Source organism: Sorghum bicolor, chromosome 1 (genome assembly GCF_000003195.3).
Source record: "Sorghum bicolor cultivar BTx623 chromosome 1, Sorghum_bicolor_NCBIv3, whole genome shotgun sequence".
Taxonomy (NCBI): domain Eukaryota; kingdom Viridiplantae; phylum Streptophyta; class Magnoliopsida; order Poales; family Poaceae; genus Sorghum; species Sorghum bicolor.
The window spans coordinates 62,634,714-62,647,546 of record NC_012870.2 but is presented as its reverse complement, the minus strand read 5'-3'; the positions used below and the strand labels follow the sequence as shown (position 1 = coordinate 62,647,546).

The window sequence follows — 12,833 nt, the reverse complement described above, 5'->3', positions numbered from 1 at the left end:
TGAATAACATAGATGCAGGATAAATGATATGTGTTAGTTCGATTTATTAGTGGATAATGATGTGAATACTTTGCATGTGCGGGGTAATGTATTAGTGGGATGATTTAGTGAATGTTGATGTGGACGCTTTGCATGGCAAGAGAATTAGTTAGTGGGAAGCTCTAGTGGATGATGATGTGGATGATTTGCATGTCAAGAGAATTAGCTAGTGGAGTTTATCTATATAAGAGATATAGATTGAAAAAACACATCAGTACAAGCCCTAATTTTCTATTCTAAGAGTGATATAAGTAACGTTTTTTTCTTCCTACCATCATCATGTTAACTGAAATTACTAACTGAAATAGAGGGTGTGGAATAGAGTTATTGTCGAAAGCACTGTTTACTTGGCTGACTGAAAATTAACTTGATGTATAAAGTCTTTAGTCAGTTAGTTATTATTTTAAAAAAAGACCTGAAACAAAGTCTAGCATTAATTAATAATAAGGAGTGTGCAGTTTTGCCTGTCAATTAATAATAACCCATGATCCTTGCAAGCTAGGCCGTGTTTAGTTCCTGGACAGAGAAATTTCGCGACACTGTAGCACTTTCGTTTGTTTATGGTAATTATTGTCCAACCATAGACTAATTAGGCACAAAAGATTCGTCTCGTATATATAACAAGATCTAATCGAATTTGGTTAATACTTTATAATAGTGATACAAGTTAGACTATCTCCAACAATTGTTACCCAAAATACAATACCCATTTGTCCTTTGGGTAGCGCTACAGGTAAAAGGTTTCATACCTATTTTTAGTCTTCTCCAACAACAAGACCTAAAAGACAACACTCTCTGCAAATAGGTCTCAAGGAGAGAGGATACCCAAATTTGAGTTATGCCTCTCTTGATACCCAAAATGGGTTTTCTGTATGGGTACTCTGTTGGAGGCTATAGGTATTGTGTTGGAGACCCATTTTAAGTTTAGGTTCCCAAATAGGTCTCCTATTGGAGACAGCCTTATACAACACTAACAAGATATATTGTGCTATAGGCTAATTAAAAACATCTAAGCAATACATTAAATATATAAGATACTAAAACATGAAAATCTAATTTGGACAAAAAGAATCTTGAACTAATTGAATATTCACAATGATTTCAATAATGCACAAAAACTCAAATTGGAAACTCGTATGCCAACTGTAACTAATGAAATACTCGTTGATCCTATATTCATAGACAAGAGTCATAAAGACTTAAACAGATTCAATGAAAAATTAAAAGAACAAATATAAATGAAAATCTAAATGATATGAACCAACACAAATCCAAAACCCCTAACCACCCTTTGTTCTGCTATGCAAATTCTATGTGGATTTTGTCTCAAAGGTACAGGTAGATCTAGGGGGGATAGCATCCCCAATTTCCTTTCTTCACGCCACTTGGTCGGTTCTTTCTACTCCTGATCTATTGCAGAGAGTGGTCACCTCCTGTCCCCTTGCGGCCGAGCTCGTCCCAATATTCTACAAAACGCTCGCCTAGGCGTGTTTATGTGCTAGGCGAAGGGACATCACCTCGTCCAAGGGGATAGATAGATGGAGTGCCTCATCTAGGGCTGCACTACTTGAGGGAGAGACGATTGATGACGGTGGGAGTTGACAATTGTGCCTGGAGGAGGCCAGCGGTAAGCGTGTCTAGGAGAAAGGTGCACGACAGGTGCAACTGGAGGTAGCGGGCGAAGGCTGGGAGGGGGTAGGGCAGAGGTGATGAGCACAAGGTTGCATAAGGAGCTAATTAGTAGGCTGGAGCAGTTCGTCCTCGCATGCTTTACCTAAGTGGCCTAGTTCGTGCGATGCGTTTGGTTTCCTCTGCCGAATGAAAATGATGCACATGACCATGCATTTGAGGCTGTCCTGATGCAGGTAATGCGTACGCAGACATCGAGGTTCCCTTGTGATACAGGCTGAGATAATATAGTTAAAATATTGGGGGTCCACTTACAGCCACACAAAAAAGTTCTTCATACACCCAACCAATCAGTAGCTCTCTTCATCCCGGTCCAATCCATTTACAAACCAAACAAACCTGCATGTATGTTTGTGTATAGGATGCCATGGGCCTGAACCTTGTCACCATTCTGGATGCCTCTTTCAATCGCAACCGGTCCAATCCATTTACAAACTAAAGAAACCTGCATGTATGCTTGTGTACAGGACACCATGAGTCTGAACCTCATCACCACTCTGGATGCCTCTTTCAATCGCAACCAATCACACCCTAAGTGATTGCGCGCGGCTAGGAGATACAAGCAGTGCGACATACGACGAGCACAACTAAGAGGAGGTAGAAACGAGCACAAAGTTAGATGAAGTGGTGAGTTAGGTCAGAAAAAATAATGTGTACTCCCTCAATACCTATAAAGAAATCGTCGTTTAGGACAACGACACAGTCTCCAAAGCCTAAATTTGACTTCTTATTTTTTATAAAATAGTTATCAAAAAGAGGTATATCTATATTTTTATAAAAGTATTATTCAAGATAAATCTATTTATGTGGTTTTCATATTTTCAAACTCAATAACTTAAAAGTTATTTATGATTTATATTTTCAATGTTTAACATAAACCTTGACCAAAATGATTTTTTATAGGTATCAAGGGAGTACTTAGATAAGGTGGACTGAACCTTATTTTTTTAATCTTTTTTGTACAACTTTAAATTCAAAATTTTTATTTTTCCTTTTATTTACAAGATAGTAATTATATGTAAATTCTCTAAACAATCCTCTAATTCTCCGGCAGATCAGGCTGGACACGTACTGCTGCGAGCAATTTCCTCCCCACTGCTACGGTAAAAAAAGAAAAACCTGCCTTCCTCGTTCTCTCTAAAAAAAAGGAAAAAAAGAAAATACTTCTTTCCCCGGCACTTCTTCGCGGGCCTTTTACATATTTACCATCATAACGGTTGCCTCTCACCTGATTATCACTCTTATAATGTGCCATACATATTTACCATCTTTAAGCGATAACTCTTACATTTAGACCACATTTGCACATGTGACAGCCCAAACCGAGTGACATGGTGGTGCTGACTCAGCATGGGCAGGCGAAATGACGATGCTGCCCCTGGCCTCATTTTCTTCTAAACACAGCAGCATAAAAACCCCTCTATTGATAAAAAAGAACACAACAACATATTTCATTTGCACACAGACAGCAACATAACATAAGGATCTGCTGTGTTTTTTTTATGTTGCTGTGTTTTTTTTATTAATAGAGGGGTTTTTATGCTGCTGTGTTTAGAAGAAAATGAGGCCAGGGGCAGCATCGTTATTTCGCCTGCCCATGCTGAGTCAGCACCACCATGTCAGTCGGTCTGGGCTGCCACATGTGTAAATGTGGTCTAAATGTAAGAGTTATAGCTTAAAGATGGTAAATATGTATGACACATTATAAGAGTGATAATCAGGTGAGAGGCAACCTAAATATGTAAAAGTGCCCTTCTTCGCCTCCTCCCCGTCGCTCTCTCCCTCTCGGTCTCCGTCCCGACGCCGCGACGGCCGACGCGAGCGGGCGCCCTCCTCCTCCACGCCCCTCCCCCCCTCGCGCTATATGACACACAAAGTGTAGGTGCTCACCTGAGCTCTAGGCAAGGTCACCGTATTGCTCGACGTTTGGCACGCAACCTGAACTCGTCTCGCCCGCGGCCGATCTCCTCCATCCGCTCGCCGCGCCGCAATCCGGAGAGGAGACTACGCTAGGTCGAGCACCACCTGGGGCTCAGCGTTCTCGCAACCAGTTCCGGCGCAGCGTCCGCCCTCTGCAGCCACTCGCCACCTTTGGCCGGCGACGAGCACCACCAGGACAGCAGGTATTCCCTCGCCTTGGTCCTCCCTTCCTGCTGTGCGAAGCCGTGCGCCCAAACCTTAACGTATTTCGTAGGTAAAACTGTGCGCCCAAATCCTAACATACTATTCGTAATCGGATCTGAATCTAAATGCAGGTGTACATGTATATGCCTACTAACTTCGATTGCTTTGCTGGGTCCGCCCGTGGCCGTCCCTGATGGTTGCTATGTTTTCTTTGCCATTCTTAGGTTGCTTCAGAGACTAAGCTGATGAAGCATCCTAATTGGGTCCACGTTGGCAAAGAATCGGTAGGTTTTCCGCTGGTACAGAGATGTCAGCTTGTCTTTATTCGAATCAGATTCAACTATTTATATGGACTGCTAAGTTCCCTTGCCTTTGGAGGGCCTTGGCATTCACATCTCCTTACTGTACTGCATTTGCATAATTTTGCATGCAAAACATTAAAAAGTAAAAGATAGACTAGCAACTTTCACAAGGCCCTTTAGCTTGTTCCTCATGTATGCATGCTAGTTGTTTGGTCTTTTAGGCAAAGGAAACTTTACCGGCCACTGAAACAAGGTCTGGCACATTCATTGAGTAGGTGCCGGTGACATGCTAATTGCTAGGTGTATTGATGCAACTTTCTGCACTTGTTTAAGCATTGATTGATAGATTAGTGATGCTTGGACCATCACTGTAAGCACCTAATTGTTCCCTCAGCCTGTAAAAATTAATCACTGTCTTAATGATTCTCACTGGCATGGTATAAACAGAGGTTGCAGCTGTGAATTAGATCGATATGCTTCTTTATTGTAGCACTGAACCAAATCTAGGAATTGAGTATAGTATGCAGTATATTTGTTTGCTAAATAAATGTGAATCGAGTTTGCTGGTTCTAGATTATCTCTTTCATCTTCTGGATTAACTCCTAGTTTGGTTAACCGTACCAGGTAACTGACTTAAGAGAGCAAATTCTCCGACTCATTGAGCATGATTCTCACGATCAAGAGGTATGTTGTGATTTGGTAACAGTTTGGTGGTACTGAATCAGTTCTTTTTTGGTCTATTATTGTGTTACAGTATTTTTGATACTGGAGATGGTATTGACTTGATAACAGGAAAAATCACGGGCAGAGCTACTGGAGAAGCTCAAGAGCTGTAAAAGAGATACGCTAATTGAACTGTGTCATTCATTTGATGTCATTGGCTCAAGCGCTAATAGGAAGGTTGGGTAGCTTAAAACTTGGAATTTCTTCTCACCTGCCTGATGGTGCACATTACAAAACATTTCTGTTTCGTTTCAGGAGGATCTGGTATGTTTTCTGATGGAATTTATTAAGGATCAGTGTTCTGGTGATGGCATAAACTCTGATAAGGTCCAAAACTACTGGTTATTTTGGCCATAATAATTTCTTAGAACACTTATCTAGAAATGATAGCAGATGTTGTCATTTTAACTTCATAACTTAAGCACTGCCCTATCATCATTGGCGCTCTAATTCTTTTTCATGTGTCTTGTCTATTGTAGAAATTCAAGAAAAGAAGGCGTGTAAAAGAAGACGAAAATTTGTCTACTGGTAAACCTTCGAAGGTAAACTGTATTTACACATTCCTTTAGAGTATGCTTGTATGCTTCCAGCCTTTTCCTTAGCATCACAAAAGTTCCTAATTTATTTGAAGATATTATGATTATTAGGGTTTTATATATAAGCATGATCTGCAAAATCTTCCAGCCTTTTCCTTAGCATAAATTTCTTTTACTTTATATAATTATTTATTTTGGACTACCCAGAAAAAGAAACGAGAAGGTGAAGAGGAAGCAGATGAGAGGAAGGGTGTGGAGGATATAGGAAAACATTCTGACTGTGATTTGATGGACAACAAATATACATGTGCTGATAGTAAGAAGGGATTCCCAAATGAACAGACCAACTTTGATCCTTCTGAGAGGATAAATGACTCTATGTCACAGAAAGATGGAGCATCACTCAGCGAAGCGCCAATTCTTACAGATGAACAGTTAATAATAACCACACCACCTACAAAGTTTGTTACAGCTGCTACGGGTGACAGTATTGACGTGAAGGCTTTAAAAGGGAAAATGTCTTCTATTACCAAGAAAAAAGCAACTCCTAAGGAAGATTGCAAAGTCAAATTCTGTGGTATGCTTCTGGATGACTTGCTGCTACTTATGCACCTGTGCCTGCATGTGCTGTTTATCTACATGTGGATAAAACACTTAAAACAAAGAGAGCTATGTGCCTATGTTTAATATTCAGGAATGTGCCATGAATAATATTTGCTTGGACTGGTTTTTATTGATTTATTGCTATTGTGGCTGGAGAAGGTACCCTACATAACTTTATAATGCTGTGGTGTAACTGGCCACCTATACTTTAAACAGACACTGAGGGACCTATAGCAGAGGTGCTAAGGGCTAATTTGATAACTCAAATCCCCTTGGGATCCCTGACTTTTCCCAGGGTGGGAAATCCATGGAGAAATAATTTGTATAACCATTTTAGTTCTTTGTGGAGGGTTTTTCATCCCTGTTTGTGCCTCCCCCTTCATCCCTGTTTGTGCCTCCCCCTTCTTCCAAATTAGCCGTAATGGTGTGGTGATCAAGGGAATTTCTCTCCCCTTGATCGATTTTTTTATTAAGGGACCTGTAGTAAATAAGTAAATTAATCTTTTTGTTTCTGAATTGGTAACAAAGAAACTAGAACATGTTCCACAGCATCCTTCAAAGTCAGACAACAATGTTTAGAACCCAGAAGAATTTGCAAAAGTTCTTTACTAAATTACTACTATAACTACAAAGAGATTCATTCAGGTAGAGTGGACTTTGAAGTGCTTCGTTTGATAGAGGGGTTCATAATCAAATGTTTATCGATGTGAATTATTAGGTTACAGTAAAAGAGCTTGTACAAATCAAGAGCAGAGATTCAAATGTGTGAAAAGATTCAAGTGCATAGCCCGGAAAGTACTTTTTTAGAGAAAGAAACACATGAGCAACATAAATACAGTAATATGTGTGCTTGCCTAACATAGGATTTTGTAGTTGACAGGACTTATACTATATTGACTACATAACTTGTTATGAACGAGGTGGATATTTGGGAGATAGATAACTAGGCCTTATGCTTTGCCAAGAGCTTTGGGATAACTAGGCCTTATGCTTTGCCAAGAGCTTGAGAGATTGAGGGAGACTAGAATTGTTTCTTCATAATTCATTGCTTGCTTTCCATTGTGCCCCATGGGCTGAATATAAAAGGTACATAGGACTAACACATCTTGTGCCTAGACAATATGGTACTATTCCTATAGACAAATAACTAAGAGAGACACTAATTAACACTAATGGGCTTAAGGCCCAACTAGGACACTTGCGCCCTACGGCGCCCCTCTTTATGCCCATGACATCTCCCCCGCCCTTGGAGACCCAGCTCGTCCTCGAGCTGGAGAGCTGACGCGAAATAGGGTTAAGCCTTTTACATCTCGGCTTTCCCTTTTTATTGAATACTAAAATACAAGGATATCCACCTGGATCCCATGGGAAGAGCGTCTCTGCTGGCTTCATGTAGGCTGAAGGGTGGAGTGTGAAGCAGCTGGCTCTTATGCTGAAAGTGTCTGGCACCAAGGCAGGCACAAGGATGAATGAGATAGCCTTTGATGCCTGATGTTGGATGCTAATGCGAGGTCACTGCACTGGAAACGCCCATACTTGGACCTCCACTGCAATTGGAGCCGCAGGCCGTATCGGCGAGTCAGAGTGGATGAACACGTACGACAACGTCGAGCTGAGGAGCATGTGTATCTGCCGCACCATGCAACGGACAAGATTCCTCGCATTGCTGCCTGGAGGCGCACCGTTGCTTGCTCCTTCGATGCTTTTGTGGCACAAAGAGCCTATGCTCAGCGACGTGCCAAGAGTCTCCGTGCTGCTGCCTGGAGATGTACAGCCGCCCGGCATTCACGGTCCTTCTTATCCTTCGCGTTGAGCAACTCCTTGATGCGATCCAGCTGCGTGAATATATCAGCAAAGATGCGGGAAGTGTCGTTGGCAGCAGGGGACACATGGTAGAGCAGGTCGGGGCATGGGGGCGATGTGAAGCGTAGGTGCAGGAGCTCGGTGAAGCGACGCCACGCCGGGGTGCCTTCAACGTGCTGGACTTGTAGGAACCAAACCCGGGCATCATCTTCCAAATTACGGGAAACCAGCCATACCTTTTCTTCCTCCATGATGCGCTCTCGGCGGAAGTAGGAGTCGCACTGGTTGACGAAGGCCACAGGATCAGATTTCCCCGCAAATTTAGGGAAATCCATCGCGGCAAAGTGTGGCAGCGGCGGTGTGTTGTGGCGGATCTAGATCGATGATTGCGGCGGCGGCGGATGGTGGTGATGGGGCTGCGGCGCGGTGACTGTGCTGATGGGGGTGCGGCGGCGGCTGGTGGCGTTGCTGTGGCGGCGCGGCACGATGGATGAGGTAGGCGACGCGGCGATCTAGATCGGTATCTTTGTTTTTTGGAAACGGCTGATGGAGGATCGGAAGTGCTGGAGGATTCGGCTGATGGAGGAGGATCGCTGGACTCTATCTGATACCAGATGTTATGAGGATGGGATGTTATGAACGTGCTGGGTATTTTGGATATAGATAACTAGGCCTTATGCTTTGCCAAGAGCTTTGGGATAACTAGGCCTTATACTTTGCCAAGAGCTTGAGAGATTGAGGGAGACTAGAATTGTTTCTTCATAATTCATTGCTTGCTTTCCATTGTGCCCCATGGGCTGAATATAAAAGGTACATAGGACTAACACATCTTGTGCCTAGACAATATGGTACTATTCCTATAGACAAATAACTAAGAGAGACACTAATTAACACTAATGGGCTTAAGGCCCAACTAGGACACTTGCGCCCTACGGCGCCCCTCTTTATGCCCATGACATAACTTCAACAGAATTGGTTTTAACTATAGACCGGTTTTAACTTTCAAGTAAGAGCTAGTTTTGCTGAGGTAGAAGGAAAAACTGTGTATTTTTTTGTTTGAAGGACAATTAGACTTGAAACCATTCTTCAACACCACCCACCACTGCTTGTGATCAACTGCTAGGTTGCTTAGGTGTTCCTACGGTATCTTTTTTCTTACATGATTATGAAAGCTTAATGATCCTCTAACAGGTTGGATGACTACTAGTTCCTCATTTTGTAAACGCCGTATTCTTTTTCCATTGAAGGTAAACAGGAGTCTAAAGGAGACGCAAAACCTCGAAAACAGGCAATCAAACCAAGTAAGGATGAGCTGAGGGAAGCTGTCTTTCTTATCTTGGATACCGCGGACTTTGCCACGGTGAGATACACAACACATTATTTATCTTTAACTTGTGTGTTGTGTTGTTGAGTTATAAGATGCAATAGTTGTTTTTTGATATTCATCCTAATATTTGTCTGTTTCTTTTCTGTTTGCCTTTTTCAGATGACCTTTGGAGATGTTGTAAAAGAAGTCGGTATGTCTTTGCTTACCTTTCCAGAGGCCTTCTATATCTGATCCTTGCAGATATGTTTGGTCGTGTTTTGATGTGAAGGCATCTATGAAGCCTGAACGTTCATTGCTTTTTAGCTGGTTGCGCTTTCTGACTTGCTTTCATATTTCAGACAAATACTTTGGCAAGGATCTGTTTGAGAGAAAGCCACTAATAAGGTGTCTTATAGAAGAGGAGCTCTTTAAGCTAGCAGACGAGGCTGAGAAGAAGGAATTGGAAGAGTTGGAAGCAGCAGAGGCGAAGGCTAGAGCTGAGCAAGCTGCCAAGGAGATGGCACAAGTTCAAACAGTTGAATCGGGTATCAACAAGCAACATGTACTTCAAGCTGGTCGAGATAGCAACACTAAAGACAGTCTAAAGAATGCAAATGACAGTACTAACAAAATAAGTATCGATGGTGGGGCATCTGTGGAGTCTGCTTTCAAGAGAAACAGCTGTTATGCTGCCGAAGGTTCAGGCGGCCACAAAGCTGACACTGATGCAAAGAATAAAGTCATAACTAAGGATGGCAATGGTGAAAAGGTTGCCCTCGCACCCATTGCAAACAGTGATTGTACCATACAACTACAAGGTTCAAGCAATGTCGTAGCTGAGCTGATGAATAACAACAATGTTGAAATCCTAGAAGGGTCAAAAGATGGCAAAGTGAAAGGCGCTAGCAGTGGAGAAAACAATGACACTGAAGATGGTAGCAATGAAAAAAACAGGAGTGAGAATGTCGGTAGCAATGCAGAAGCTGCCAATGGTTGTGAAGCTGAAGAGTCTAACAATCATGGAAATAATGAACGTGTAGAACACACAGAAGGTGACAAAGCTCAGGAAGCTAACCATAATGAGAACAGTGCAAATGTAGAAATCCATGCTGATGGAGACGGCGAAGCAAAAGAAGGCGATATAGATGCAGAACAGAGTCAAGCAGACGGTGGCAGCAATAATACGGCTGAAGATGCTGAGCACAATGAGAACACCAAAGTTGATGATGCCAATTCAAGCAAGAATGGTACTGCCGAGAATGGAAAGACTGATGTTGATGTGAAAGGCAACAGCGATGGCACAGCTGAAGGAAGCCCGCTAGCGTGATGAGATGGGCGTAGATTGTAAGAGAGTTCGAATAAGATCCCGCTTATGTAGATTGTAAGAGAGTTGATGTAGGGTCCCACGTGAGAGACTATCACTGATGCCCTAACTCTTGTATGATAGCTTATCATGCAGAGCCATGGCAAGTGTAAGGTCTAGAAGCCTAGAACCTAGAGATGGCCAGATTGTTTGTATTGTAAAATATGCACGGGTCTAGCTTGCTCTTGATGTGTATAGCACTGGACTACTGGAAACCTAGACCAGGGAATCCATCCAGTTGCGCTGTTGTATGTTGGAACCAAGCAATTCAGAGCAGGATGTGTTTCCAAACATTACCTTTGTGTATCAGAAATCCGAATGGTCTCCTTTTGTGCTCTCCTCGGTTCATCTTGTGGTGGTGGTGGACTGAGTGCAGTGTCCTAGGTGGCAAACCGGCCATTTGCGCACCTCACGAGCCGGGCGCCGTCCCACGTGTTCCCGGGCCCACTGCGACGGCCTGGATGGATCCTACGTGGCGCGCATCCACGGAGGCGGAATCGCCAGGTGGCACACACTTATCAGGAAACGAACGGCGGGAGGCGCACCACGTTCCGAGCTGGATGCGTTCTTATCCGCGCGATCCAACGGACCCGCCCATTCCCCACCCTCTTCTTTCTCCCCCAAATCTCTTTGCCTGCCTGGCCAAATTTCCCTCCTTCTCCTGTTCTCGTTCTCGCATCCATCATTCATACAGGGGAGAGCTGCTCCTGCTCGCCCATCCCAGGTGGTGTGGTGTCCCTGTTGATGCATCCATACAGGGTGGCCTCGAGCTGAGGCAGAGGACTGGAGGAAGCTATAGCGATGCCGGACTCGGACAACGACTCCGGCGGGCCGAGCAACGCGGGCGGAGAGCTGTCGTCGCCGCGGGAGCAGGACAGGTTCCTGCCGATCGCCAACGTGAGCCGGATCATGAAGAAGGCGCTGCCGGCCAACGCCAAGATCAGCAAGGACGCCAAGGAGACGGTGCAGGAGTGCGTCTCCGAGTTCATCTCCTTCATCACGGGGGAGGCCTCCGACAAGTGCCAGCGCGAGAAGCGCAAGACCATCAACGGCGACGACCTGCTCTGGGCCATGACCACGCTCGGCTTCGAGGACTACGTCGACCCGCTCAAGCACTACCTCCACAAGTTCCGCGAGATCGAGGGCGAGAGGGCCGCCGCGTCCGCCGGCGCCTCGGGCTCCAACACCGCCGTTCAGCACCAGCAGCAGGGCGATGTGGTGCAGAGAGGCGCCGCCAATGCCGGCGGGTACGCCGGGTACGGCGGCGCGCCCGGCGCCGCCGGCATGATGATGATGATGGGGCAGCCCATGTACGGCTCGCCGCAGCAGCAGCAGCCGCCGCCGCCGCCGCCGTCACAGCAGCAGCAGCAGCAGCATCACATGGCAATGGGAGGCAGAGGGGGTTTCGGCCATCAAGGCGGTGGCGGCGGCGGCGGCTCCTCGTCGTCGTCAGGGCTTGGCCGGCAAGACAGAGCGTGAGTTGCGATGATACTGTACTGTTCAGAATCAGAATCGCTGATACATTAGAGTCGTCCAAATTAAACAAATTCATACGTATTATATTACCTAATTGATGACACCGTAGCTCGTTCTACCTGTCGTTGTACGTTTACTAATTATTACTCCGTATTAATTACTGTAAATCTGAGGATCCATTTCGAAACGGTGACCTCTTCCCGTTTCATGCGAGAAATGAACTTGTTTCCAATGAAATATTAATTGATACTCCTATCTTGATAGCTCCAGGCAGCCACCAAGTGTGTTTTCAGGCATAGATGAACCAAGACACGTCAAACCACAACAGGATATTTGCGTCACTTCCTTGTCACGGACATGGTCCTTGAAAACACCAAAAAGGCTTGATGTGTTTGAGCACCAGACGACCAGACGTGAGCTTGTCTGAAAAATTATAACCGAAAGTATTGTTTATTGATTTTTATGAAAAAAAAACTACTATTGAATAGCTGACAAATTCGACAAATAAGCTCAAACAAACATATAGTGTGTTGCTGGTGTGTCTGACGAGAGATGACTGCTGGGATTAGGAGATCCACAGCGCGTTTACCACATCCAGCTATACAAGTTGATCGACCGAGCATTTAGACCCCTCGCTCTCGCAGGTTGCAAATCAGGCTCCACTTTTGTACTTTGAAAAGGGTATCTTGTACCTTGTCACCAGACATTTGTGTATTCAGAGTATTCCACCCATTTCAAATTATAGTCCGTCCCTATATAGTAAAATATATGTATTTAGATATAGTGCATATCTAAATACATAACAATATATAACTAGAAAGAATATGGGCATGTTTATTGTAGTTTCAAAGGTACAACCGCTACCAAAG

At 44.2% G+C, this 12,833-nt stretch overlaps 2 protein-coding genes across 2 annotated transcripts; both read left to right on the top strand.

Moving 5' to 3' along the window:
* LOC8069840 lies at window positions 3,475-10,826 on the top strand. Its single transcript, XM_021446017.1, has 10 exons — window positions 3,475-3,851; window positions 4,077-4,136; window positions 4,779-4,838; window positions 4,947-5,054; window positions 5,133-5,204; window positions 5,357-5,419; window positions 5,621-5,990; window positions 9,067-9,179; window positions 9,306-9,336; window positions 9,485-10,826. Exons 2-10 carry the CDS (start codon window positions 4,098-4,100, stop codon window positions 10,450-10,452), a joined length of 1,824 nt encoding a protein of 607 aa, XP_021301692.1. The 5' UTR covers window positions 3,475-3,851; window positions 4,077-4,097; the 3' UTR covers window positions 10,453-10,826.
* On the top strand, window positions 11,077-12,227 carry LOC8070049 (nuclear transcription factor Y subunit B-8). The gene has a single exon (XM_002467650.2). It carries the CDS (start codon window positions 11,290-11,292, stop codon window positions 11,965-11,967), a length of 678 nt encoding a protein of 225 aa, XP_002467695.1. The 5' UTR covers window positions 11,077-11,289; the 3' UTR covers window positions 11,968-12,227.